This window comes from Hippopotamus amphibius, chromosome 9, assembly GCF_030028045.1.
Source record: "Hippopotamus amphibius kiboko isolate mHipAmp2 chromosome 9, mHipAmp2.hap2, whole genome shotgun sequence".
In the NCBI taxonomy this organism is placed as follows: Eukaryota; Metazoa; Chordata; class Mammalia; order Artiodactyla; family Hippopotamidae; genus Hippopotamus; species Hippopotamus amphibius.
Window position 1 is genome coordinate 106,987,915 of NC_080194.1, and position 22,070 is coordinate 107,009,984.

The 22,070-nt window shown below is 59.4% G+C and overlaps 1 protein-coding gene across 7 annotated transcripts in view; it reads left to right on the forward strand.

The window, feature by feature from the left end:
- The window catches only part of GTF2IRD1 (GTF2I repeat domain containing 1), a 113,639-nt gene that overhangs the window by 30,776 nt on the left and 60,793 nt on the right, over positions 1–22,070 (forward strand). For 5 of the 7 annotated variants that reach the window (XM_057748118.1, XM_057748120.1, XM_057748121.1 and 2 more), the window contains exons 2-9: positions 2,701–2,829; positions 5,773–5,914; positions 9,033–9,188; positions 10,993–11,176; positions 12,003–12,313; positions 13,239–13,328; positions 15,058–15,141; positions 19,626–19,809. In XM_057748118.1, the coding sequence (XP_057604101.1) occupies positions 2,707–2,829; positions 5,773–5,914; positions 9,033–9,188; positions 10,993–11,176; positions 12,003–12,313; positions 13,239–13,328; positions 15,058–15,141; positions 19,626–19,809 (1,274 nt within the window). In that variant the 5' untranslated portion in view covers positions 2,701–2,706. Of the gene's footprint in view, positions 1–1,693; positions 1,990–2,700; positions 2,830–5,772; positions 5,915–9,032; positions 9,189–10,992; positions 11,177–12,002; positions 12,314–13,238; positions 13,329–15,057; positions 15,142–19,625; positions 19,810–22,070 lie in introns of those variants that run through there. The other 2 variants (XM_057748119.1, XM_057748122.1) reach the window with 2 other exon arrangements.

A 22,070-nucleotide genomic window follows, 5' to 3' on the forward strand; every position in this document is an offset into this window, starting at 1 on the left:
CAGCCTCGCCCGGCCCCGTCCTCGCTTGCCCGTCGGTGTGTGACATGTGATGTGTGACGGCTCAGGCGGTGGCCTCTGTTCTCACCGTCCCCTCCCCGTGGGGACCTGCTCCTGTTCATTTTTTGGGCCCTGCCCCCTGGTTAACGAGCATACTTCGTGTTATCTGTTCTGTGGAGTTTGTTGGTTTTATTGGGTGGTTTTCTTCTCCCTCGTTTTCAGATTAGAAGTAGCCCCACCTTGCAGATGAGAAAATGGGGGGTTTAGATGGTTGACCCACCGTGGTCCTGGCGGCCCTGGACCAGGTCTCACCGTGTGCGTGGTTCACAGCCATGGCTCCCGGCCCAGCCTCCTGGCCCCCCGTTCCCCCCGCAGCAGCTCCAGCCGGGAGCTGCCCGTCACTCCGAGGCCCGGGAGGGCCTTCTCCTGCCCGGGGCGTGGCCTCCTTGGGCTCCAGCTTTGGACAGAGGGTCCTGGGAGCCCAGGTGCATGAGGAGTCGAGGGGTGGCCCACAGCCCGGCCCCCCCGCCCCCTCCCCGAGTCCCTGGCTCCTTCCTAAATGAATTAGGACCTTCGCCGGAAGGAGCCGGCCGCCGTCTGGGGCGACCCGGCCGCCGGGGCTGGAGCGCTGTCTGGTGCCTCCTGCTTTGCCCTGATTCGATTTGAGCTCCAGCAGCTGGGAGGCTGGCAGCCTGAGGCCTTTCTGGAAGTGGCTCAAGGGACTGGGGGGCAGGGGGTGGCTGAGGGGAGGCGGCACGACGTCACACGCCCCAGGCAGGCCAGCCTCTCAGCTGGTCACGCTCAGACCTGCAGGTGGGCTTCGTGCCACAGAAGACCCCTGGCTGCTGCTTGGTCTGTTAACAGGTCCCATCCGTGGCCTGTCGTACCCTCAGCATCCCTTAACTCAGCATCCCCTAATACTGTGGGTTTCAAGCTTTCCTTAAAAACAAGGCATCCTAGGAAAAGAAACACGTGTAGAAGTGAACCTATACACATATTGGGCAACTGCGGACCTGGCCAGTTGTTAAAATCAGTATTTATCTACAGCCAAAGAGCCACGTCGGGCCAGAACGGAGTCCAGAGCCAGGCTCTGGTGCATCCCTCATTCCTTTGACTGCTTCCATCCCTGTTGTCGGACCCGCCTCCCCTTGCTGTGTGTGACGTGCTCTGACATCTGCTCTTCCGTGTCATCGATTTCATGACCCCCTGTGAGGCCTCCGTCCGTGGTTTGGACCACACTGAGCTGGGACCTGGGGGTGCCGCAGTGGTGGGCTGACCAGCCCCTGCCCTCGCGGAGCTTACAGTCCCGGGGGCAGCGGCGGTGGCAGAAGACACTCTGGACTTGGCACTGGGTGGGGCGCCAGGCCCAGCTGTCGCCTGCCCGGGGCCTCCAATCCCCAGCCCCAGGTGCGTGCACAGACTCCGTTCCCCCCAGGAAGCAGAGAGGGCAGGACTCACAGGCTCGCCCTGATGCCTGCGGCTCTGTGCTCTGCGTCCTCCCCGGAGCCGGCCGCCTGGCGGTGTGTCTGAGCCTGGGGAGGGACACCAAGGGCCCCTGCCTCTGCCCTCTACGCTCTCCTTTGCTTGGATTGGCGAGGGGGCAGCTGCCCCATGGGAAGATGCTGGCCCTGGGGCGTCCTGTGGGTGGCCCCCTGGATCTGATTCCTGGGGTGAGAAAAGGGAGGGGCAGGGTGGATCGGGGACCGAGGGAGGCTGACCTTTGTACCTAGAGGGGCCCAGGCCCTAGGTGATGCAGGGCCAGCAGGCCTGTTCCCTTCCTGGCACAGCCCTGATACGGGCCTCTGATCTGAGGGCGCCCCATGTGGGCGCGGATACCGTGCTGTCCCCCGGGAGCCCCGTGACGCGGGGCAAAGTCCTGTCTTGGGGAAACCTCATCTGAGATGAAGGGGCCTCTGCCCCTCCGTGTCTCTGCACCTCTGAGCCTCAGTCCCGGCAGCCAGGAAGTAGACCGAAGCTCCACAGCCTTGGGAGGTCAGTGATAACCTGACCCAGCCCAGGCGGGGAAAGGCAGGAGGTGGGGCAATCCGGGGCACCTTCCCAGCAGAGGTGACAGTTAAAACTAAGGGGGCAGTCAGTAGATGCCGAAGGGGCCAGGGAGGGCGCTCGGGGAGAACAGAACTGGGGAGCCGTGAAGGGTGTCCTTATGTTTGGAGGATGGTGACACTTAGAGCACCCAGAGCATGGGGTATCAGGAGGAGTTGAGGTGAGGGGCAAGAGTCCGGAACTTTGAATACCACACTGAGGCGTCAAGGGCCACTGTGGGCAGTAGGGAGCTATGGAGGGTGTGTGAGCAGGGGAAGGCCACGGCCAGAGCGGTGTGTGTGGGGAGAGCTGGCATTTAGGGCCTGCCAGGCAGACTGCTCGTGGTACTGGGCTTGGCTCTGGGGGTGCAGACTTGGGGAGACATGCCCTGGGGCACAGCCCTCTGTTATCCTGCTGTCTGTTCCCACACCTGTGCAGGCCAGGCTCCTGCGTGTCCAGGCCTGTCAAAGCTCAGATCCCATCATGCATGAGACCCTTAGGTGGAGAGAAGGCCAGCTCTTGCTCTGTCCCACCTGGGAAATAGAGGTGGCCTTGGAGGTCCTGGGGACTAGGTGGGTTGGGGAGGGGGGCAGGCAGCTGCCACGTGTGCCACGCCCTGTGGCCCACACCCACCTCCGCTTCCTCCCTCCCTCCATCCAGGCGACCATGGCCTTGCTGGGAAAGCGCTGTGACATCCCCGCCAACGGCTGCGGGCCTGACCGCTGGAACTCCGCCTACGCCCGCAAAGACGAGATCATCACCAGCCTCGTGTCTGCCTTAGATTCCATGGTGAGTGCCCCTGCCATCCCTCGGGGAGTGGAACCACCGGCCTTTGTAACCTCTGCCACTCTGCTCTGCTCACAGGAGCCCTCGCCGACCTGGGCCTCAGTGTCCCCCCCGTTACAAGGCCTCTGCCAACGCCAGGGGGACGAGAGGCTTAGGTGAGATCAAGTGTGTGGAACTCCAGCCCTCATCCTCTCGCCCCATCACCCCTTGTCTTTGTTTCGTCCCCTCTTGCAATTCAGTTCCCACCCCTGGGATGGTCACAGGTCTCCCTCCCAGCAGGTCACCTGGAGGGTAGTGTGTCGCACTGATTCATTAGAAAGCTGTCATCCCATTGTTAAAGCCAGGGTGGTAATGCATCATTCCCCTGGCACCCTTGCCTCCATACCTTGACCTACAGCAGTTTATCCCAAATGAGAAAATAATAGTTCCCTGGCGGTCCAGTGGTTAGGACTCCATGCTTTCATTGCCAAGGGCCCAGGTTCAATCCCTGGTCAGGGAACAAAGATCCCACAAGCTACATGGCACGGCCAAAAAAAAAAGAGAGAGAAAATAATAATGTCATTTCACTCCAGACTTTTCCTGGGGCAAATTCTGTGGTAGAGGGTAGGCAGGTGTCTTAAAAAAAAAATCTATCTGACATCAGTTAGTTGCACCCCTGCCTTTTGGGACAGTGAAGTTGAACTTCAGAGAGGGCAGTGCCTTGCCTGGTGTCACACAGCATGACCAGTTTTTAAAGTGGGCTTCCACGTGCAAAGTCTGCAGTTTCCCAAGGACAAAGAGCTTCCCTCCAGGCTGTTCCTGCTGCAGGTGGCTCAAGTGCTGCTTAGGTGGTATTTGGGGCAGAGGTGGTAGGCACCCCTGGGGAGGCCAGCTGGGTGCAACCCCTCCCCTGTGCAGAGTGGCCTTCATGAGAAAGGGAGCCCCAGGACCTCAGCCCTGTGCCTGCAGCAGTGTTAGCTTGGTGGTGGTGGAGTTACAGTTGACCCAGGCAGCAATGTCCAATGCCACAGCCACTAGCCACATGTGACAATTGATTTTTTTTTTTAAAAGCAAGACTATTTTTTTAAAATTTTTATTTATGTATTTATTTTGGCTGTGCCAGGTCTTAGTTGTGGCACAAGGGCTCTTAGTTGCAGCACGCGGACTTCTTAGTTGCAGCATGTGAACTCTTAGATGAGGCATGTGAGATCTAGTTCCCCCACCAGGGATCGAACCCGAGCCCCCTGCATTGCGAGCATGGAGTCTTACCCACTGGACCACCAAGTGCGTCCTGACAATTGATATTTAAATTGTAATTTGTGAAAATTAAATAAATAATTCAGTTACTCTGTTGCACTAGCTTCATTTCAGGAGCTCAATGGCCACATGTGGCTAGTGGCTATGGTATCAGACAGTGTAGAAATAGAACATTTCCATCATTGCAGAAATTCCAGGGTACAGTGCTGGCCTAGAGGGTGTTTCAGAGGCTCCTTGGAGCAGCCGATGACCCTGTAGCTGTCCTGGTGGCATGAACAAGTCAGGCTCCCCCAACCCTGCGACAAGGCCCTTATAGGTTTCCTGAGGGACCCTCGTGGGTGGCAGTGGCACTTGCTTGACGGTGACTTAACTCTGGCACCCTCTGAGCCTGGGGCCAGGTCCTCAGGTGGTCTGCAGGGGGTGTGGGGCCGTGGGGCCAAAGTGCTGTCCGTTCATCACCTCCCCCCGCCCAGTCTGAGACCTTTTTCCAGGCATTTCCTCCTGACCGCCATCCTCTGTGCCTTTGGGTGAGTCCACTACCTACCGTGGCCTCAGCTTCTTCAGCTGAGAAGTGACCACACAGCGAAGGTCTCCTCCAGCTCTGGTGGCCACTCCTTGGAAACAGCTGTTTTGTCTCCTTTGTTTGTTACACACTGTTGCCGCAGGGAAAGGGAGCAGCAGGGTTTTGTTTTAATCTTAGAGAGCAGGAAATAAACACCATCCCCACCCTCAGGAGCTCCTGGGGGACAGTCCTGAGATGGCCCTGAGACATCCCCAGCTTCCTCACCAGAGTAACTCCAAGCCGGAGCTGCACTAAAGGCATGATCATGGCCCAGAGAGGTTGTAGAACCTGTCCTAGATCACCCAGCAGTGGAACTTCGATTAGAAGCCAGTCTTCCCAACTGTCCGCAGAGTGCTCAGATAAAAATCAGCATTTATCAGGTGCCAACTGTATACCACGAGCTTTGCAAACAAGGTTTTCCCAGTGAGGTAGCTCAGAGGCCTGAGATGCTTTTGGTCTTGGTTGCAAGGCCCCCCCGTGTTAGGGCTTCCTGTGCAGCAGGCTTGCCAGTCTCAACTCTGGGGCCTGCACAAAGAACCACTTTGCCTCATACCCACACGGGATGCCCAGGTACCTTTAGAGATTCTGTCCCACCAACCAGGCCCCATTGAATCCCCACAACAAGCCTCTTGCAGCTCTGGGAGCTGGGCCACTTGTCCCCATTCTATAGGTTTGGAAACTGGGGCCCAGAGGAGGGCATCACTTGCAGTAAGAAGCTGACGCAGGACTGAAGCCTGGATCTGTCCAAGCCTTGGTTCTCCTGGGACCTGGCCCACCTCCTCATCCAGGGCTTGGCGAGAGCCCAGGACAGGATCGTCCCTGGGGCTGGGGCGGGGCCTGAGGCAGGAGGCCCCCCCCAGAGCAGAAGGCCTGGGAGGGGGGAGGGGCACAGGCCATGTGTGCCTTTGTCCTCCGCCAGCCCCTGTAACCTTGTCCTCTTCCCCTGACCTTGCCCAAGCTCTGGGGGGTCATTCATTCATTCTAACTGCAGAGTCTGAGACCCAGAACGTTGAGAGGGTGACCTCTCCCTGAAGCTGCTGGTGGGATCTTGGGCACCTGGGAACTCACCTCTCATCCCCCAAAGCTGGTCCTGGGCGTGTCCAGAGTGGGGGACCGTCCCCCGGCTCACATCCCTGCTCCCCCTGCAGTGCTCGGCGCTCTCCAAGCTGAACGCGGAGGTGGCCTGTGTCGCTGTTCACGATGAGAGTGCCTTCGTGGTCGGCACCGAGAAGGGGAGAATGTTCCTGAATGCGCGCAAGGAGCTGCAGTCAGACTTCCTCAGGTTCTGCCGTGAGTACCCGGGGCCCGCTGTCCCTGAGGGCAGGGGCTCTGGCCCATCGCTGGGTCCCTGGAGCAACACCAGGTGGCCCCGCGTCGGGGGAGGCACTGGGCAGGAGGGGCTGTTACAAGCTTCCCGGCGTGGCGTTCTCAGGGGCCGCCACAGCTGTTGTTGAAATCACACTGCAGCCCCTTGGCGGATAGAGACTGGCCGACTGAACCCCAGGTGGACGAGACCCAGCCGCCTCCATCTGCTCGTGGACAGTGCTGTGGCCCAGTTCCTGTGCGTCCCTGATGCAGGGACCGAGTGCACGTGCCCAGCTAATACGTATTGAGTGCCTGCTGTGTGCGAAACCCTTTACGCACTAACTCACTTACCCTGATGTCGGTCCTGTAAGGCTGGGACTGACCCTGTCACAGGAACAGGATCTGGGAGCCGCCTCCTGGTGGCCTGTGGGGATGAAGTGACGGAGGACTCGTCCAGCGTGTGGGAAATGCTCTAGAAACGGGAATAGGCAGGGGTGATGTGATAAATAGGGCCGTAGGCCACGTGCTGGTACTGCTTAACCGTTCCCAGCAGGCTCAGGAAACAGTCAGGTTTACAAATGGGAAAATGGGATGCAGTGAGAAAATGAGACGCAGTGCGCGTAGCCGGGGAACAGAGCCAATGGGTGATGGAGGTGGAGTGTGCTCTTTCTGCTGCACTCCTGCAACGCAAGGGGGGTGCAGGGACTTACCTGGAGGTCCGGTGATTAAGACTCCGCGCCGTGGTCGCGGACCTAAGATCCCACGTGCTGCGCGGCGTGGCCAAAAAAAAACCCTCCCCCAAACAGGGAGGATGCAGTACGGGCACCTCTGGAACCCCTGCCAAGGGGTCCTGGTCGCTCCTGGAAGAAACCAGCGCTCAGAGCTGGGAGCCCCAAAGCAGAGGGGTCGTTCTGAAGCCCCCAGCCCTTCAGTGCTACCTGGGCCTTCAGGACCCCTCGTGAGCAGCCCTGGCCTCTGCGTTCTCTCCTCCCAGCAGCCCCCGCGCCCCCCAGGCCGCGCTCTGCTGAAGTGCACGCTCCCCAGCTCTGTGTGTGTGCCTGCTCCCCGCTGCCTTTGCCCCTGCTGTTCCCCCACCTGGAAGGCCCTCACTGCTCCCCTCTGCCTGGCAGGTGCCTCCCCAGTCTCCAGACTCATCCCTCCTGCCCCATCTGTGCCCCTCCCCGCCCAGCGCCCATGCTTGACTGCCCCCAACTCCTTGCAGCTTCCTGTGCCCTGAACGTCCACCTGCGCCTGTGCCCCAGCTCGGTGGTGAGCTCCCGAGGGCGGTCTGCTTCCCCTTGACGGTGGATTCAGTCCTACGGGGTTAGAGCCTAGGTGGGCATTCGAGCCCGCAGTTCGGGACTTAGAGCTCTTGGGGTTCAGGGCAGACCCTGGAGTCAGCAGGCGCCTGGGGCCACATCCTGGCTCTGCCACCCGCTGTCCACTGGGCCCCGGCCTCCTCGTCTGTGAAAGGGGGGCACCGTGCTCCCCTCTCCTGGGTCGATCTGGGGATGAAATGAATGAATACGCGGCGAGCACTTAGAACAGTGCGGGCACTTAGTTCACACTCAGTAAATGCCAGCTGTTGTCTTCCCCCCCGCCGTTAACAGCGTTTTCTTTACCCCACCCCCTCCCACCCCTGCCTGGGCCTGGACCCTGGGACCAGCCGTGTCTGGGAAGGCGGTCCCCCGGTGCTGGGGCATATCGTGCTGGGGGGCCAGCCGCTTCCCCAGCTGCCCCCACTCCCAGCCGTGCCTCAGAACCTGTACCCTCTCCAAGGCTGCAGCAGAAGGGCTGGACCGGGCTAGGGTGGGCAGCGGCCCTAGACGGCCAGGCCGGGAGCTGGGCTGCGGCCGGTGGAAGGGGCACCTGGCTTCCCAGAGCCAGGCAGAGCCGCTATTTATAGCACCGAGAACTTGGCTGGGTTATTTCAAGCTTCTCGGGTCCCCGAGGAGAGCAGACGCCAAGCCGGGAGGGGGGCCCCCAAGCCCTCTGCTCATCCCCTTTCCAATGCCGTTCCTGGCATCTCCCCCCGCATAGATCCACGGACACTCCCAGGCCCCCACCCTGGCCCAGCCAGGCGTGAACCTGCCTCTTGGCAGCCTCTTGGTCTCCTTGTGGGATCCCCATTGTCTCCCTATTTGGCAGAGCAGAGAACTGGGGCCTTGATTGGTTGATTCAGGAACAGGTGACGGAGACTTGCCTGATAGCGCAGTGGTTAAGCATCTGCCTGCTAATACAGGGGACACAGGTTCAGTCCCTGGTCTGGGAGGATCCCACATGCCGCGGAGCAACTAAGCCCGTGTGCCACAGCTACTGAGCCTGTGCTCTAGAGTCCTCACTCCACAAGAGAAGCCACCACAATGGGAAGCCCACACACTGCAACAAAGTGCACCCCCCTTCGCTGCAAGTAGAGAAAGCCCGTGCACAGCAACGAAGACCCAGCACAGCCAATAAATAAATAAATTTATTTTAAATAAAGAAGAGAAAGAAAGAAACAGGTGATGGGGAACTTCCCTATTGGTCCAGTGGCTAAGACTCCACGCTCCCAATCCAGGGGGCTCGGGTTTGATCCCTGTTGGGGAACTAGATCTTGTATGCATGCTGCAACTAAGAAGCCCACATTCTGCAACTAAAGATCCCACATGCTGCAACGAAGATCCCGCATGCTGCAACTAAGACCCGGCACAGCCAAAATAAAAAATAAATAAATAAATAAATATTAAAAAAGAAAAAGAAATAGGTGATGAAACAGACCTTCGTTGAACCCCAGTTCTGAACCAGACCAGCTGGTCTCTCGTGAGAGCTCACAGACTGAGGCCCAGAGAGGGAAGGGACTTGCCCAAGGTCACACAGCAAGTTAGAGGTGACCAGGGATGAGTGCCCTATGCAGGGCACTGGGAACTCAGATGCCCAGCCCTGGCCCTAGGCAGGATGGTTGGGGCAGGGATGCTCACTCATGAATCCTTCACTCATTCATCCATTTGCACTCTGTGTCGGGTGCCCAGCTGCAGGGCTTAGCACGGGGCAGGGACATCCCAGCTCACTGGGCTGGTGGTGAGACGCGTGCTCATCATGGTCCCGCGTGCTCTGTGTCCCACAGGAGGGCCCCCGTGGAAGGAGCCGGAGGCAGAGCACCCCAAGAAGGTGCCGCGGGGTGAGGGCGGCAGTCGAAACATCCCGCGGTCTGCCCTGGAACATGGCTCGGACGTGTACCTTCTGCGGAAGATGGTAGAGGAGGTGTTTGATGTTCTTTATAGTAAGATCCTTCCTCATTCCATTTGGGGTCCCCAGGCGGGTGGGGGCCCCAAGCTCTGCCCTGCCCAGCTGCAGAGGCCCCCTGCTGCCGTGCCGGGCCCTGGGAGGAACCTCAAGGCAGGGGCGCCTTGACCCCCACCCCAGCCCTCCCTCATTCTGCATCCCCAGGCGTGGATCTTCTGCCCCCGACCTGGTTCCTGAACCACCATCCCTGCCATCCCTGCCCTGGCGCGGCGCACGGCTCCCTCTCGCCCGGAAGAGGCCCCGGGCTTGCCCTGGTCTCCTCGCCTCCACGCCAGCTCCCTGCTGCCCCCACCTGCCCTGTGACCAAAGGCATCTTCCTAAAGCACAAGTCTGACTGCAGAGCCCTTCGCTCTGCTGCCTTCACAGGCGCCCCATCGCCCTGGGCCCGTCCCCACCCACTCCTCCAGCCACGCTGACCCACTTCCTGTTCTCCCACTCGCTCTGGCTTCGTCTCACACCTCGCCTTTGCTCCGCTGTGCCTTTTGGGCCGGCCTTCCCCTCCTCTGTCTGGTGGATGCCGCATTGCTCTCTAAGGCTCGGCTCCAGAAAGCACCCCCGCTGCACTGGGTTTGGACCCCCTCTGGGCACCCGCTGTGCCCTGTGCCCTCACTCGCCCAGCTGCTCTCCAGGATCAGGGACCTGCCTTTTCTGCTGTTCTTAGCCTGCAATTCAGGGCCCAGCAACAGCAGGCACTTGGAGGATGTTTGTTGAATGATTGAGTGAAGGCTAACTGCCCAGCCAAATCCTTCCCATGGAGTGGAGAAGGGAGGGGATGGGCAGGCCTGGCCTCCTTGGGAAATGTCAGGTTGCAGAGTCTCTGCCCAACGGTGACCTTCACGTTCCCTGGGTGACCTCGGGTGGGTCCCTTCCCTCCCCAAGGGTCCCACCCCATTATTTCTGCTTTACTTTATTCCTTTCTCTACCGCAGCCTTTGGTTCTGTGGAGCAAAGGTCGGGGAGGTGGGGGGGCAGCCTCCTGCTGTTGTCCAGACGTCAACAGAAGGATGCCAAGAGGGGTAGGGGGCCCAGAGGCCCTGGTGGGCACGCTGGCCCCCTGGGACGGGAGGACGTGTCACGCGTGCTTGGCTGTGCCGCTGCAGACGCTTTTGCCAGATGCGGGGTTCAGGCCCAGGGCCCCCGGTGCCTCTGCTCCCTCTGCCCTGAGCCCCCTTGTCCGCCTCGGGCAGAGTCAGAGGTGGCTGTGAGGGAGGGGCCTCCTTCCGGCTCCGGGTGGGGGGACAGCAGATGTCTGTGAGCCCGGCCCCTTGACCCTCGCTCCCCTCCCCACGTCCCTCCTGTTCACCATCTTCTCACCTGTCTCTTCTCTCTTTTGCTTCCTCTCCATCCCTTTCTTCCTTACCTGCCCTCCTCTCTCGCATCCTCCATCTCCCTTCCTCCCTGGGGCTTTTTTCTTGCAGTCTCCCTCCTGCCTTTCGTTCTCGCGCACCCCTCCCTCCTCACCTCCTGCTGTCGCCCCAGCCCGCTTCCGCCTCCACCTAAATGCCCGGAGAAGAGAATGGCCCGGGAAGCAGGGAGCCCCCTGGATGGGGCAGCCCCGGCCCTCAGGTGCCGACAGCGGGGGGGCCCTGTGCGCAGCCCCCGCCCGCGCCCCTCACCACTTGCAGGGGGTTATCCTGTGGGAGGTTTGCAGTGAAGGGGCCTCTGGGGACCCGGCACCGCAGGGAGTCACCCAACACGGCCCCAGCTCTGGGGCGCACCCGGACCCCACCCCAGCCCGGCCGCCCTCTCATTCTAGGCCTCTCCTCGATCCCTCCCCTGCAGGCGAGGCCCTGGGCCGGGCCAGCGTGGTGCCGCTGCCCTACGAGAGGCTGCTCAGGGAGCCGGGGCTGCTGGCCGTGCAGGGTCTGCCCGAGGGCCTGGCCTTCCGGAGGCCGGCCGAGTACGACCCCAAGGCCCTCATGGCCATCCTGGAGCACAGCCACCGGATCCGCTTCAAGCTCAAGAGGTGAGTGAGGCACCCGGCCTGGGAGTGGCCGAGGGCCTGGTGGCTGGATCGTGGGGGCCAGGCCGGGCGATGACCTCCTTCCACGCGGGCTCAGCCGCTCGTGGCCGCTTGTCCAGCCCGAGGAGGGGGGACTTCAGACACCCACAGGGGACCTGGCTGTAAGAGCTCCCAGTCTGATGGCGGAGGTGAGGCAGAAACTCAGTCACAGGGCATGCTCTGAGCCAGGTGTCGCGGCACGGACGTCTTCCCGGGGGACTTCTGTGCTGCAGAGAGGCTTGGTTGGGGGAAGAAATAGCACCAGCCACACTCCAGGTATCAGGAACAGCCCGTACAAAAGTGTGGAGGCGGGAAGTCACATTGTGGGTGCTCGCTCGGGGTGTCAACCGAGGGTTCCACTAGGGACGGATGCCCGTGAGGTCGTGGAGGCGGGGCTGGGGAGGGTACCGAGGGCTGGGGCAGCAAGGAAGCAGCTGAGGGCTGAACGCAGCCCATCAGTGCTCAGGTACCACGGCCAGTGCACGAGCCTGGGGAGGAAGGGTGTCTTAGGAGATGGGAGCCCATCAGCTGCAGCTGAAAGGACACGACGGGTGGACACAGGGCACAGAGACTGAGGGGCAGGGCCTGGTCCTCGGATGGCCCAGCCGTGTGGCCCTGGGCATGTCACACCCCTGCCTGGGCCTGCACCCCCACCTGTAAAATGGGAACTAGTCCTGCATACCTCACAGGCTGTCATGTTCTGCAGAGGGAGGGCTGGGGGAAGACATGGACGACATACCCCTGGCGGGACAGATGTACAAAGCTGTCACGTGTCCTTTCCTTCACCCAGGCCGCTCGAGGATGGTGGGCGGGACTCCAAGGCCCTGGTGGAGCTGAACGGTGTCTCCCTGATAGCCAAGGGGTCTCGGGACTGTGGCCTGCATGGCCAGGCCCCCAAGGGGCCACCCCAGGACCTGCCCCCCACTGCCACCTCCTCGTCCGTGGCCAGCTTCCTGTACAGCACTGCCCTCCCCAACCACACCGTGCGGGAGCTCAAGCAGGAGGCACCCGCCTGCCCACTTGCCCCCAGCGACCTGGGCCTCGGCCGGCCCGGGCCTGAACCCAAGGCCCCCGCTGCCCAAGACTTCCTGGACTGCTGTGGTAAGCTGCTGCTGGGACCCCCGAGTCTGGGGGTGGGACAGAGGTCACTCAGGCAGGGGCAGCTTCCCAGGGCAGGTCAGGGTGCTCAGGGCTGCAGGAGGCGCGTTGGAGCCAGGAGCTGGGGCGGGACAGATGGCGTGTTAGCTCGGGCTCAGTCAGACCCCGGGCCTCCCCCCAGTCGTCTGTGAATCGTATCCCTGGCCTGGGACCAAGAGATGCCCGAGAGGACTCCCAGGGGAGTCTGTGGAGGGAGAGAGTAGACATGCTAATCAGGTACATGCACTTAATGAGCACCTACTACATACCCAATGTGGATTAGGGGTACTGATCATAAGGAAAGGAGAAGGTGGGCACGAGAAAGACCTGTGTCCCTGTTTTGGCCCCTTTACATAGTGGCTGTGTGTCCCAGGGCAAATCCCTACTTCTCTGAGCCACAGTTTCCTCGTCTGTAAAATGGAGATGCTAATAATACCTGTCTCTTTGGGGTGTTATCACGATGAAATGACAGAGTAGGTTAGAAACGCACATTCTCAGGCCCAGCCGCAGCCCTGCTGAATCTGGCGCTTTGGGGGTGGGGCCCAGCCACCTACAAATTGACAAGTCTGCCAAGTGGTTCCGACGGGTGCTCAAGTCTGAGAACCTCTGTACTGAAGCGCTGAGTCCAGTGCTTGGTACAGTGTAGGTGCTTATAAGTTATACTACTGCTATTGTTATTATGAGAAGGAGAAAAAAAGACATCCCCTCCCCTTCACAGACGAGTGGGCTGAGCAGGAAGATGGGACTTATGTGCCTGAAACGAGTGTCCCCACCTGTAAAAGGTGACCTGAGACATCCTGCCTAGACTGTTACTCCAGAGCCCCAGCCCCTGCACTCAGGCCTTCTCGGGGTCCACCTCGAACCTGTACCTTTCCGCTCCCTTGTCCAGGACAGAAGCCCACCGGGCCTGGCGGTCCTCTCATTCAGAACGTCCATGCCTCTAAGCGCATCCTCTTCTCCATCGTCCATGACAAGTCAGGTAGGACAGTGCCCGCGGCAGCAGCCTGACCAGAGCGGGGATCCAGGACTGGGGTGACGCTTATTACTGAAACGGATGTGTGTCCACTGGGTCTTTGTGTGAGGAAGGAGGAACCTCACGGCACAAGGGACTTGTGCGTGAAACCAGAGTAAAACTAATATGTAATAGTTACATTGCTGCATGGCAAGTTGCCCCAACACTTAGCTTAAAGCAACAAGCATTTAGGACTTCCCTGGCGGTCCAGCGGTTGGGATTCTGTGCTTCCACTCCAGGGGGCGCGGGTTCGATCCCTGGTTGGAGAAGTTCTGCATGCCATGCAGCCTGGCCAAAAAAAAAAAAAAAAAAAAAGACAAGCATTTATATCTTGCAGTTTCTGTGGGTCAGGAATTCAGGAGCAGCTGAGCTGGGTGGTTCTGGCTCAGGATCTCTCAGGGTGTCAGCTGGGGCTGTGATCATCTGAAGGGTTGACTGGGGCTGGAGGACCCGCTTCAAGCTCACCCATTAGCTGTTGGCAGGATGCCTCTTCCTTACTGCCTGGGCCTCAGCAGGGCTGCTGAAGTGTCCTCACAATGTGGAGGCTGGTTTCCTGGCGTTAGTGATCTGAAAGAGAGTAAGGAGGAAGCCACATGTCTTTTATGACCCAGCCTCAGAAATCACTGTCACTTCTGCCATAGTCTACCCGTTAAGAAGCCAGGAACTTGGTCCAGTTCATACTCAAAGGGAGAGAGAGGAATTAAACTCCACCTCACAAAGGAATGTGTCAAAAAAAAAAAAAAGAATGGACAGATTTTAAAAGTACCACACAGGGGACTTCCCTGGTGGCACAGTAGTTAAGAATCCACCTGCCAATGCAGGGGACACAGGTTCTGTGCCTGGGCCGGGAAGATCCCACATGCCATGGAGCAGCTAAGCCCGTGCACCACAACTACTGAGCCCACACTCTAGAGCCTGTGAGCCACAACTACTGAGCCCGTGCATCTAGAGCCCGTGCTCCACAGCAAGAGAAGCCACTGCAATGAGAAGCCCACGTACCACAACAAATAGTAGCCCCTGCTTGCTACAACTAAAGAAAAGCCCACACGTAGCAATGAAGACCCAACACAGTAAAAAATAAATAAAATAAGTTCTTAAAAAAATACTTCAAAAAAAAAAGTACCACACAGTACAGAGAACAAGATTTGGGATTCATTTATACCAAAAAGGGATGAAGTAATACTTTCCAGCAACTTTGCCTTGTGGCGGTCTCAGCCTCACCTTCAATGAGAGGTTCTTTAAGAAACCTAGTTTCCTGGGGTCAGGATGGAGACCCCCACTACCCCAAACAAGCTGCATCCTGGGCAGGGAGGGGACCTGGATGTCCAGGCAGAACAGCATTGTGGGAGGCCATGGTGGGCAAGGGATACAAGCAGAGATAGACTCTCACCAGGGACTAGCTGGGTGATCAAGTTACTCAGCCTCTCCGAGCCTCAGTTTTCCCATCTGCAAAATGGAAATAATATCTATTTCCACACATTGTCCTCAGGGATTAACTAGGATATTATACATATAAAGTCCTTAGCACAGATAAGCACTTAATAAATTAAAGATGTTCCCTTTTATCATTTTAATGGACCGACTGAGCCTGCACAATATCCACTGCCCGTGGGGGTGGACAGAGAGGCAAGGGGCAGCCAGGCCGTGGGGTCCCTGCGCCGACAGGCCCTCACGTGTACCTCCTGTGTTTTGATAGAGAAGTGGGACGCCTTCATAAAAGAAACCGAGGACATCAACACGCTCCGGGAGTGCGTGCAGATCCTGTTTAACAGCAGATATGGTGAGTGGGCGGCGCGGCCCGCGGTGTGGCCCCAGCAGCGCGCTGAGCATCTCATTATGCGGCAGTCACTCGTGTTCCCCAACACGACAGCAGGAGCCATATGCTGGCACCCGCGCGCCGTCAACACGAGTGTCATCTCCTGTCTGGGTAGGGGGTGGTTGTGTCAATATTTCCCTTGCAGACTCTCCAGGGGGCGGGACTGATGGCAGAGCCCCAGACCTTGACTCACCTGGGGGAGGCGGGCCGGCTGTTGGCCTCACGTGGCTGCAAGACCCCCACGCGCCACCCTGTCTCCTGCCTCCTCACCTTTGCCCGTGCCGTGCCCCCTGCCCGGCGTGTCCTTTGCACGTACCGCGGGCAAACTCCTACCTGTTCTTCAGAACTCAGCCTGGGCCCTTAAAGCCCTGATGGTTTCCTCTCTGTTCCACGTCCCACATTTGCTGTGCCTTGTCTGTGTCTGTCCCCATGAGGGCCAGAACAGCGCTGGCCCCTCTGTGTCCCTGGCACCCAGGACAGAGCCGGGCTCAGAGCACACGTCAGCTTATCACACTCTGGGGGGCAGACGCAGGTGACGGCTAGGGCAGGGGTGTCCTCCACGTGGTAGAGCTTCAGCCAAGTGCAGAGTGCGGCCACTGGTTGGCTAGATGGTAGGGAGTGGACCAGACAGTAGGAGGTGGACCAGACGGGCCTGTAAGTCCTTCCCACTCTGGGTCCTGGGACCCCGGGTGCCCTCCCACACCTGGTCTTCTTTGTCCCCGTGGCAGACCTCGCTCCCTCTCACTCATTCGCTCGGCCTCTGTTGCGCTCCATCTATAAGCCCTGCTCAGTGGTCAGACGCAGTGTGGCCCTTGGTGGGTGGCTCTCAGTCACTGGGGAGATGACACTGGTACCCACAGATCGCTCAGCATGCAGATGTGATGTCACTGAACCCCACCTAAATCGTGCAGCCCCTCTAGGGGGGAGGTCCCTCTGCAGGATGGGACCAAAGAAAGGGGCTGGGGGGAGCTGCAGGGACAGAGAGGAGGGTCCGGGGCCTCAGGAGCTGCCTGCACATGCGGGGTCGGGGGAGAGCACTGCCCTGGGAGCCCTTGGCTGCTTGCTTGGAGTTGGCCGGTCTTTCTCCCTAACCTTGGCCTTCTTACCCTGACCAGACCAGACCTGCCTTTGCTCCCCTCCTGCTTGGCTGAAAAAAAAAAAAAAAACAACCTTCTTTCTGTACTCGCAACACTTGTGACAGCAGAAATGTGGGTTTTCCGCACCAAGCAACCCTCCAGTTCTCTGTGGACACCAGCTGGGGGCCCTACAACTTGATTCAATTCTGACCCTAATTCCCCGGAGTTACATGGACCCCTCCCCCGGTTAAGGGCTCAGTCCCCCAAGACTGTGCCCCACTTCGGACACCAATCACAAGTGGTGGGTCCCCGGGGGTACCCACACTTCTGTCGGACTTGGCTGCACATCCGTGGTTCCCACGACGCCCTCCGTGAGTTCGGCAATTTGCCGTAATGGCTCACAGAACCCAGGGAAACACTTTGCTTCTGTTGACCCGTTAATGATAAAGGATGCAGATGAACAGACAGGTGAAGAGGTTACAGAGCGTGAGGTCCGGAAGGGTCTTGAACACAGGAGTTTCAGTCCCCGTGGGGTCCAGGGTACACCAGCCTCCCGGCACGTGGACGCTCTCGCCACCCCTTTGTTTAGAGTGTTTACAGAGGTCGGGTTAAGTAGGTGTGATTGATTTACCCATTGGCCATTGGTGGTTAGCTCAGCCTGCAGCCCCTCTCCCCTCCCAGGAGGTGGAGGAACGTGCCAACCCTCTGATCACATGATTGGTTCCTCCGGCAACCAGCCCCCATCCTGAAGCCTACTTAGGGGCCCACCGGTGCTCTCAGAGCTACCTCATTAGCATAAACTCAGGTAGGTTGAGAGGGGCTTATTATGAATTCCAAGACACCCCTGTCACTTCGGAAATGACAAGGGTTTCAGGAGCTTGTACCAGAGTAGAAGACCACATATATACTCACCGTATCACACTTGCTTTCTTCCCTACTTTTTCGCTGTCACACATTTACCAGTTCTCTCACTTCTCAGCCATGTGTTTTGAGCCCCCCACCTTGTGCCAGGCACTCAGGCCAACTCTGGTCTCGAGGTGCTTCAGCAGGTGGCTGAAGGTGTGTCTGCCGTAGCACGCAGTGGTGAACAGTGTAGTAGCGTGTCGGGGTGGGGATCCTCAGAAAGGAAGGCTTGGGGAGTCAGGGATGGCTTCTTGGAGGAGGTGTTCTTTGATCCACCCTGAGGCTGGGGAGACTTGGTCACGCAGGCATGGTGGGCTGGGCCATCCTGGTTTGGGGCTAAGCGAGGCCTGGTACTGCAGAGGGCTGTCTGCACCCACGTTTCTCCCCTCCCTCCCCAGGCAGGGGTGAGCTGGGTGGGTCGTGGGGAGAGGGGAGCTGCGGAGGCCTGGCTCTGTCTACACTGAGTGGGTTCTGCCCCAACCCTGTGGGCACAGCCGCTGCCAGTCTTCCAGCCTGTCGTGCGTGCTGGATGTTTCCAGAATGTTGAGCATTTCCCAGAGGTGAGCACTTGGGCTTATGTACCACCATGGCCAAATCCAAGGAGGAGTGTTGGGCTTGGAGTGGTTGAGGCCTTGCCCTTCCTCAGGCCAGAGCTCCCTCTGAGCTGTCCCGTCGGCCGCCCTGGGGAGAAGCTGCCCCCCATGAGTATGGGGGGAACCTGTGGTGGGGGTGGGGGTGTTTGACCGCCCGAAACATCCTGCAGACCCAGGACGAGCAGATCCTGCTCCTGGTGCCGCCCTTTCAGCCACCAGCTCCGGGCCAGGTGGACCAGTGATGTTGCTGGGGGTGCAGCGGGGAAAGGAAACCAGAAATGGGGGGAGCCCCAGCCTTGAGGAAGCCCCAGCGTCTCTGTCCCCTGGGGAGAGGTTGAGAGTACACCAGGGTCCGAGGACTGTGCGTGGTGGCTCCGTCCTCCCCTTCCCAGCAGGGCTGCAGCTTCTGTGTGCCGGGTCTCTGTGCCGCTGGAAAGACAGGCCGAGGAAGTTAGGTGAACCCCAGGGGAGGTGGATTCACGTAGATTCCAGGAACCCATCGCTCTAATGCTGGAGCTGGAGGGTAGCTGGTGGTGCTGCGGGTGGGGGGAAGAAATGGTTCGACAGCTGCTGAGGTTGCAAGGGTTTAATTAGACAGCCAGTTAAGTGTGACTTCACAGCGGGAGGTGGCTGTCAAAGCCACCCACGCAGACCTGGGCCGCATCAACAGGAAAACAATCTTGGCAGCGCCCCGCGGAGGGCCCCAGACGGCAACTCTGCCCTGCCCTGGTCCGCACGTGGCTGTGGGGGGTCCTGGCTCTGGGCTGGCACTTGTCAGGACACAGACAAAGCCTGGTGTGGCCCGAGAAGCCAGGCCAGGATGGGGAGGGGCCCGAGGAACAGCAGGGAGATGTGGGACTCTTGGGAGAGATTGGAGTGACCCTTGGGAGAGGCAGGAGTGAAGTGGACACCCAGCCACCTCGCCTCCCAGGCCTTGGGGCCCCATGGACGTACCATCAAGCGCATAGTAGGTGCTCAAGAAGTCTTTGGTAGTGAATGAATGAAAAGGAGAAGCTGGGATGTGTAGGTGACTGAAATGGCACAAGACCACACCTAATGGTCTGGAAGAAAAGAGCAATAGCTACTTCCTGAGCTCGGAGTCTGTCTGCACTGCTGTTGGCAAAGCTGTGAGCTTCCAGTGGCGTCTCATGTCACTGACGAGTGAGCAGAGTGCTGGGCCCCTCCTCAGAGGAAAGGGCACGCCTGTGCGACTGGAAGCATCTTGCCAGGAACCACCTGCAGCCTGGAAGCTTCCTTCAGCTGCTCATCACCCCCAAATATGCAGGGAGGGGCCGCCCTGTGTCCCGCCCTACTTAATTTCCACACAGTGAACCAACGCATAGATGAGTATGTTTGCAGCATCAGATTGTGATCCACGTGGGATGAAAAACAAAGCAGGGTGGGCTAGGGAGGGATGGAGGGGCCGTTCAGGCTGGTGAGGTGACGTTTGAGCGGACGCTTGAATGGAGAGAGGGAGGGAGGGAAGGCTACGGTGATGTGGGAGAAGAGTGTCTGGGTAGACAGAAGAGCAGGTGAAAAGGCCCTGGGGTGAGTATGTGCCTGGAGTGTTAGAGAAGCAACAAGGAGGCCAGAGAGACGGGAGTGAGCAAGCAGAGGGGTGAGAGGATGAAGATAAGGTCAAAGGTCCTAGTCACATAGGGCCTTGTGGGACTTTGGCATTTGCTGAGTGAGGTGGGAGACTGTGGGCATTTTGTAAGCGAGAAGTGACATATTTGGCGTTTTAGGAGGATCCCTCTGGCTGCCGTGTGGCCAGAGTGGTGCCTGGCAGGCGGGAGGTGGTGATGACCAGGCGCCCTGGGGCCCTGCATGTCCCGCAGTCTCCGTCCTGCGTTCAGCCTTGCCGTTGCCCTTCCAGCGGAAGCCCTGGGCCTGGACCACATGGTCCCCGTCCCCTACAGGAAGATCGCCTGTGACCCGGAGGCCGTGGAGATCGTGGGCATCCCGGACAAGATCCCCTTCAAGCGCCCCTGCACCTACGGGGTCCCCAAGCTGAAGCGGATCCTGGAGGAGCGGCACAGCATCCACTTTGTCATTAAGAGGTAGGGGATGGGGTGCTGGGTCCTGGGCTCGGGGTACTGGGGTGGCAGGGCTGGGCAGGGGGTGACAGTGGGCACGAGGCAGGGCCCTGGGGAGGCGACAGTGGGACAGGAGTAGAGGGAAGGGGTTCTGTAACCTGACAGCTGTGTGGCCTCCTGGCCTCGTTTGAGGATTGAGTGGAAAATGGATGCACAGTGCCTGACCCGAGCAGGCGCTCGCTAAGTTCTTAGTCAAAGAACTAAAGAAGACCGGAGGCCTTTGCACTCAGCTGCCTTCAGAGGGGAGCCCACCCGAGCTCAGGTGGGGCTGGGCCAACCTCTCCCCTTCTCTACCTCTCATCGGACTACCCTGCCTGCTGGTAGTCTCTCCACCTTTCCTGTCCTCCCAGGTGGCCAACACCCGGTGCAGGCGTGGGTGGGTGGGAGAAGGCAGAGCACGATGGACTCCAGAACTGCAGCCTCTTCCCCAAGGCCTGCTACCACCCACCTCCCAGGTTTGTCTGCCAACTCCAGTGGGGGGCTTTGCCCTCACAGCTGGCTGGACTCGCCACCGAGCAAGTGTCTCCAGGCAATGCCAGACTTCCTGGGATGCTTCCTCCTAAATAGTTAGAGATGGATGGGAGCCAGAGGCCATGCTGTCCAGCCCCCTGCCTCTAGCAGCACTGACTGCACCAGCCCCGGCCCCTTCCCAGGCATCCGTTCAGGAGCTGAGGGTGCACACCCAGCGTGTGCGTGGCGTCACGTGCCTGCTTGCTTGTTTGTTGCCCTGGACGGTAAGCAGGGACTGTGTGTCTCGTTGCCGAATCCCTAGCGCCCACAGTAGTCCCTGGTATGCGGGAGATACCAGTACAAATCTGTGGAGTGAATGGATGAATGGGTGAAAGCACTTGTCCAGATTTGGCCTCGGGCCCTTTGACGTCTCAGAGCTTAGGAAGTAAACAGGGTAATGGGAGAGAGAAAACTGGTGAAGGGTAGGGGGTGAGGGGGACCTGTTTAGGGGAGGTCAGGGAGCCTCTGAGAGAAGGTTCCATTGGTTAAGCCAGAGCTGGGGGGTTGAGAAGGGCCCCCTGCACCCAGCTGGGCAGTGTCTTGGTGGAAGACTTTGACCTCAGTGAGCAGCCCAGATGCCCGGGGTGCAAGAGGTTGGGGATTGACTCTGAGAGCGTGGAGTTGTTCTGAGCCTTGGAAAGACTTCTGCAGGGTTGTCAGATGCCAGAGCTGGGGTCTGCCAGGTCCCCTGGCTGCTGGGGGTGAAGCGAGAGACTGGCAAGGAGGCTGCTGTGGCCACGGGCCAGGCCAGCGTGGTGAGTGGAGAGAGAGAGTGGCTGAACTGGGGATGGAATCTGAGGGGTGATGGGGTGTGCTGGTGAGTGGACTGTGGAAGTCAGGAGGGGAGCGGGGAGGAAGGGTCACCCGCATGTTTCTGAGTGAGTTCACCTTGGAGATGCTCAGGAGGTGGACATTGCAGAGGCCCAGCTGAGAGGTCAGAAGCTTGGGAGAGAGATCTGGGTTGGAGATAAAAATCTGAGAGTTGGCAGCATGGCCTGGGAAGTGATCACGGCGCAGGAGGGTAATAGAGAAGAGAAGGGGAGGGGAGGGATGGGGAGATTCCCTGACGATCCAGTGGTTAGGACTCCGCACATCCACTGCTGAGGGCCCAGGTTCAGTTCCTGCTTGGGGAACTAAGATCCCACAAGCCACGCAGCGTAACAAAAAAAAAAAAAAAAAAAAAAAAGAGGAGAGGGCCCAAATGGATGCTGAGGTCCCCACGTTAGAGGCTGGGGCCAGGATGAGGAGGGGGCCTCCCGCAGAGGAGGCTGAGAGTGGCCAGGGAGCTGGGCGGGCATCTCCCTGCCACTGAGGGAGGTGACTCATACTTAGAACCCGTCACCATCCCCCAGCCCGGCTCTGTGTACCCTCCGACTCTGCGTGAACCCCAGGGCAGCGGCTCCCGGGGTACTGCACTCTAGCCCGCCTCAGTGCCGCCCCGCCTTCCCTCCTGCTTCCAGCCATTGCTGAAGCCCTTCCGTCTGCCTGGAACTGCTCCCCGCCCTCCTTCCCACCTGTCTTGTCTTTCAAGGTTCACTTTCCCCTCTAGAAGCCCTCCCCTGCCCTCACTGGGAAAGGATTGCCCCCTCCAGCAGCAGGTGGCTTCTTCCCCCCGTCAGCACCACCACTAGCCCCCCATCACCCTGACCACTGGCGGCAGTGGGGCCACCTCTGAGCCACCTCTGTGCCCTCTCAACCCCTACCCGGGTGGTCCC